Source organism: Kryptolebias marmoratus, linkage group LG15 (genome assembly GCF_001649575.2).
Source record: "Kryptolebias marmoratus isolate JLee-2015 linkage group LG15, ASM164957v2, whole genome shotgun sequence".
NCBI lineage: Eukaryota > Metazoa > Chordata > Actinopteri > Cyprinodontiformes > Rivulidae > Kryptolebias > Kryptolebias marmoratus.
The window spans coordinates 28,519,341-28,525,340 of NC_051444.1; the positions used below are offsets into that span (position 1 = coordinate 28,519,341).

At 35.7% G+C, this 6,000-nt stretch overlaps 1 protein-coding gene across 1 annotated transcript in view; it reads left to right on the forward strand.

Annotated features, from left to right (window-relative positions):
- Positions 1-6,000, forward strand: part of otog (otogelin) — a 77,798-nt gene that overhangs the window by 49,432 nt on the left and 22,366 nt on the right. Inside the window, exons 33-35 of the mRNA XM_025008189.2 lie at positions 2,425-2,703; positions 3,963-4,080; positions 5,194-5,273. Coding sequence (XP_024863957.1) covers positions 2,425-2,703; positions 3,963-4,080; positions 5,194-5,273 — 477 coding nt within the window. The remainder of the gene's footprint in view (positions 1-2,424; positions 2,704-3,962; positions 4,081-5,193; positions 5,274-6,000) is intronic.

Consider the following 6,000-nt stretch of genomic DNA (forward strand, 5'->3'; position numbering starts at 1 on the left):
CAAAACACTATACAGAAAAGCAGCAAGTTCAACTCCTATTTAATCTCATGTAATCCAATTCAGTTCAAAATGGATTTAGATTCAAATCTAAATACATACAGTACAGTCAGTTGAATCCAACTGAAAAAAAAAATTAGACTGAGTGTATTAATGAGGACCAATTCATTAAAACATTGTCAGTCTAGAAAACCAGCAGATTGCATGAAACAATACCCCATCTCGAGCAAGCAGCAGGTGACAGTGGAAAGGAACGATTCCCTTTCAACAGGAAGACATCGTCAACAGAACCAGAACTAGACTGGGTGGTCAAGTTCTGACTGGGAGGAGGTTGAGAAGACAGGAAAGAGACACAGACAAAAAGAAATGTGGTCCAGGTGTAGTTTCTATGGAAGAATGGATACCTGAAAGTGTATGTAGCTAATAAAACAGAAACCAGAGGTTACCACTAGGAGCACCCGCAAATTGAAGGGAGACACATGCAGGCAGGAATTAATCTGTTGCTAATATTCATCTTTATTTACATGAAAATAAAATTAGAGAAAGACATCTAGTGCTGGATTATAATAATATGAATATGAAGTGAGTGTCCCTAACTGAGAAACACTGTTAGTCACCGTTCAGGGTCAATTACATGTTGTAAAAAAGTCAGTTTCTTTCTAATGTGGGGTTCTGGTTCTGGAACTGGAACACATCTGGAGACTGTTGGGATCATTAAGCAGCTCTTTGATTCTCACTGCTTTACAACTCCATTTTGCCTCGTACTGCAAATATATGCACAAGCAATTTGATAAAATGTTTGATAGATTAAAAAAATGCAAACAAAAAAATTGGGGCTTAGTTTGTAGAAGCTTTAATTTTCTGCTGAGTAGCAAACGCCCTGTCTGTCCCTTCATCATCTTCCTCCGTCTCTCCAACCTTCAGCAGAACAGATTATCTGATTTTGTTCAGAATATTTTCTGCTGTGACTGAAATCCTGCCAGACCTCTAGTCTTCTGCTGTTTTTTTTTATTTAGCCATTTGGTATGTTTGGACGGATTTGGGCTGTCCTGTGAAAACACTGATGAAGGAGGTGGACTCATTGAAAAAGGGTTCAGAGATCAGATTGGCAAACACTCATAAAGCAACTCGAGCGGCCTGACAGCAAGCCAAACCTGAAACAGCCGCTGTCGCTGGTAGAAGCACAGAAGCAGAGATCCTGCTGTGCTTTGTTACACATGAACTACTGTATGTTTTTACATGTGCTTGTGCTGATCGCTCATGTGAAAACATAGTTCTTATTCTCTGAGAACAAGTAGAAATGATGAAGATCTCCTCTCACTACAATTGTGACAAGAAAACCCGAACCTGTCAGATTGCAGGCTACTATCGGTGTGGTTTAAAATTGCTTCAGTTCTCTTAGAAATTTTTTTTTTAAAACAAAGAGCAGGGTTTAAAAATACACAAGTAAAGTATATTCAGTCTCGTTTTACACCAGGATTTATACACATTTTATTTGTTTTATGGGGTTTACCTTAAAACACATAGAAATTCCTTTATCGCTTTGCAGCTGTAAATATAATTTATTTTGAAATTGTCTTACATTGTTTAGGTCTTCAGAGCTTGCAGCATTAAAGTCCCAGTGTGTACATTTAAAGTGAATAAAGTTAAATATGACAATGAAGCCATTGCAGTTCAGAAAGACTCTTTCTGTCAGAGAAGCATTTCATTTCAGAAAAACAACACCTATAATGTAGCTCAGCTTCTAATAATTAGATGGTAAGAAACAAGCAGGTGCTGAGAGAAACGCGTACTTTACTTTTACTGGAAAGCTCCACTAATCAAGATCTCTTTTATTAGTACTGAAATCAGTGACTGTATTTTGGATTGCCACGGGTTACTCACAGTTGCTGACAATCAGGTGCCAATCAGACATCTGATTGTCAGCAACTGGGGTACCAGAAGCTCGAAACAAGAGTCAGAAACATAATAAGATGTTTGGCATTGGCAGTTTTTCATCCCACATACTCAAATCTACTGTTTAGCCTACATTTTCTTAAGAAATTTTATAAAGGGAAATTAACAAACTTTCCAATGGGATTAGAATTATTACCATAAAAACTTATTACAACAAAGTCATATTTGACTAAACACAAACCTTTTTTACTTTTGTGCTATGTTTAGGTTTTATTAAAAAATGTCAGGTAGAACTGGAACCTGAGGGTTCATAATTAATTGATTCTATATCTTTTAATGAACTAGATTTAGGCTGCTGCTGTCAAAAACTGTAAAACAATTTTATGTGTGTAATTCTACAAATTGATTTGATCCAAATGTTTAAATTATATTTTTACTTTTAAATTTTATTTATTTATTTAAACTTCCCAGGAGCTGCCTGACCTTACTTAATGCTTTCCTGTCTGACTGATGAACAAATTGTCTATGCAGACTCATCACGAGTTTCCTTTGAGGCCGCTGACAGACCAAACTTCTTCCTGCATGCAAGCCCCAGTGGCCAGGTGAGGCTGGCCAAGTGGCAGGAGAGTGAGGTATTCTGGGATGGAGCCACCTTCGTCCTTCACAGGAACACCTGGATCCCGGGCTACGACTCGCTCGAGTCGCACGCAAAACCCGGCTTCTTCCTGCACGCGACACTGCCCCACCTCCACCTGCTCAAATTCAGACACAGCTACAGCTTCCGCAAGGCGACGCTGTTCAGGCTGACAGGTCAGCAGAGGACGACATGCCTTACATGGTCACATAGTTCAGTTTTACCACAGCAATATCAAAAACAGCAGCTCCTTTACCTCAGAAAAATAATTGAATTACATCATACATTGTAAAAAAAAAAAGTGTTTTCTATTGCAATGTAACTACAGTATATACATTACTTTTATTCATTCTAATTTAAATGTCTATTTGTACATAACTTGTACACTATGTCAAATTTGAGGACATTTACTGGAAAAAAATGAAGTGCAGAAAGTTTTTTTCTTTCTGTAATACACATTTTTGAAAAACCTGTAGAGAATTGATCAGTACTAGTAATACTCCTATGTTTTCATCAATTATTGATTTTTGTTTTCTTATTTTTGAGCAAGTTCTCATAATTATTATGAAGGGGTGTCATCTTTCAGAGCTCACTGTGAAAAAATTCACAATTTACTGGCTTTTAAATTAGTTTATTCAATATTTTAACAACTGCTGAACCTGTTCTAATTTGAAAAGAAAGTTTCCAACAGGAGACATTTATTTTGTTGCATTGCGCAGCTTTACCACCAGATGTCTTTAAATCTTCTACACAAATAAACTCTGATTTTAGTTCTCAGTTCAGTTGTTGTTAGTTGTTTCAGAGATATAAACCAAGCTGACAACAGAGGGTTGAACACAGTCTCATCCAGAGACAATAGTTCAGTACTTGACTGGAACATTTGCTGTTTGTTTGAGCCACCTCAGGATATTGTTCTTCATAGTGCAAATCCTAGAAAATACTTTATTTAAGATGATTAGGATTGGTTTAGGCTACACATAGATCCATTTCAAAATCTCTTATATGAACACTATATTAAGCTAATCTAATTTGTATTTAATGTGATAATGCTGTCACAAAAATACATGTAGATTTAAGGGTGCCTACAATTCAAACACTCAAAATCTCCTTAAAAACTCAACATCATGACTTTGTCCATCATTTTAATTTTTATTAAAGCACTTATACAGCTGTAAAAAATAATAAGAAATGTTTATAATGTCATCTAAAATTAAAGCTGCTGAAGAGTAAGTTCAACAGTTTTTATTTACAACAGATTTTATTTACATCATTCCCATAAAGGAGCATTTAATTGCATTTTTTATTTCAAGACCAAAGTTTTCATAAAGCTAGAATTGTACTACAGAAGAAAGCAGTTTTTATTTTCGATTGAAAGAAAACATTCAGTCTTGTAACCATGGCCTTAAAGTAAGAAAAGTGTGTGTATTTTGATCAGGCCCCAGTCCAGACACCCCGCCGAGTCCTCGATGTCAGTGGAGGTATGACTCCTGCGTCAGCCCCTGCTTCAAGACCTGCAGTGATCCATCGGCTGAGGCCTGCGTCACCATCCCTCGGTGAGACCTTTGACCTTTTCCCTCGGATTCAACACAGGCTTGGCTGTTTGCATTGCAATGCTGAGTCAGCAACCACACAATTGTTTTCCCGTTTTATAGTCATTACGCCTCTGACTTTTTGTATTTGTAACGTTCATACTTTAGGAGTTATTTAACTTAGTTTACATTTTTTTCCACATAAAAATGCTTTGAGATATTTTTCAAATCCTCAAAAAACTTTGTGCTTTTTGAAATCTTCGGCATATCTGCTTCATTTTTAGCTTTTGGCTACTGTTTTGGTAACTTTTGAGGCATAGGTACTGTAGCATTTAGGTACTGTTTTTCTAATTTTAGCTTTTAGCTTTTGCTAATTTGAGTTTTTTTTTCTGATTGTTTTAACTTTAACAGTTCAGTTTCTTCAAGACATTTCAGCATTCAGTCAGCACTCAACATTCACACTGCATTTATTTTTTCCCATTATTCATATAATTTAGTACACATTTAGTGAATCATGTATAAGCAAAATTTCTAGACTTCCCTTTTAAAATTGTCAATAAGTTAAGTCCAGCTGCTATTCATTTGTGGACAGCTCACTCCATGACTACTGAAACCACTGAACTTTTGGATTTTTACAGTAGAAAATTTATTGAAATTAGTTTAGTTTGAGTATAGTTGATTCCTGAGAGTGGTCAAACCTAGACATATGGACAAAAAATAAAGAAAAACTAAACAATGTGTTGATATTAAGAGATTCAGCAACAAAATATTTTAATCTCTAAAAAGGCTTAGATTCAGAAAAATAAATAATTTCAGGGTGTACTCTATGGGCATTTGAATGGGGCAACCTTTCTGATGGGAAAGCTCAGAAGTCACCAGACTCCTTTGATAAAAACCCTTTAGTATGACTTGCTTGAATTATGCCTAAAACAAGACCACATTTGTCTTTTAAAAGTGAACATCAGCTATTAAATTAGTGTTGAAGACAGGAGCCTTGGCACTGAGTTATTGTAGTGATCATCAGATGGTGGCCCGTAGGTGGTGGTGGCATTCACTTAAAATTTACAGAAGCAACAGGAGCAATCAGTTTGATTACTTTTGTGAATTCATGTTTTAGCTGAATTATTTTCTGCACAGAGTGGAGGGCTGCCTTCCTTTCTGCCCCCCTCACATGGTGCTAGATGAGGTCACCCGTCGGTGCGTTCACGTTGAAGACTGTAAGTAGCTCTTAATGAATTTGATGGCAATTAGTTAGAAACATATTTCTAATTGAAAATGTTATTTATCACATGGTCTGCAGTCATACCTGAAGTTAAAAGCATAAAGCATTACCTGTTCCTTAACAACTGCAACACACAAAGAATAGACTTTAACACAAGGAAATCCTCAGTGTTAATAATTTAGTGTTATTTATTGAATACTTTTAATTTATTCTACTGTATACAAAAGAAGATATAATAAAAGCATATATATGTCACCTAACCTCTACAAAAAAATATTAATGAAAAATTTAATTCGCCACAGTCTGTAAATTTGTTAAAGCAACAGACATGAAAAAACAAAAAGTCAATTACAAATTACCGTATTTTCTGGACTATAAGGTGCATTTAAAAGCCTTCAATTTTCTCAAAAAACGACAGTGTGCCTTAAAATCCGGAGCGCCTTATATATGTAAGAAGTCGTAATGTTTTAGTATGACTTTGGTTAAACTACAAAGCTGCACTGCTTGCAGCATTAAGACTCAGTTATAGTCGCATGCGGACCTGAGCGAGCGGTGGAGGCGTTTATACTTGACGCATACAGGTGCTGGTCATAAAATTAGAATATCATGAAAAAGTAGATTGATTTCAGTAATTCCATTTAAAAAGTGAAACTTGTATATTATATTCATACATTACATACAAACTCATATATTTCAAATGTTTATTTCGTTTAATTTTGATG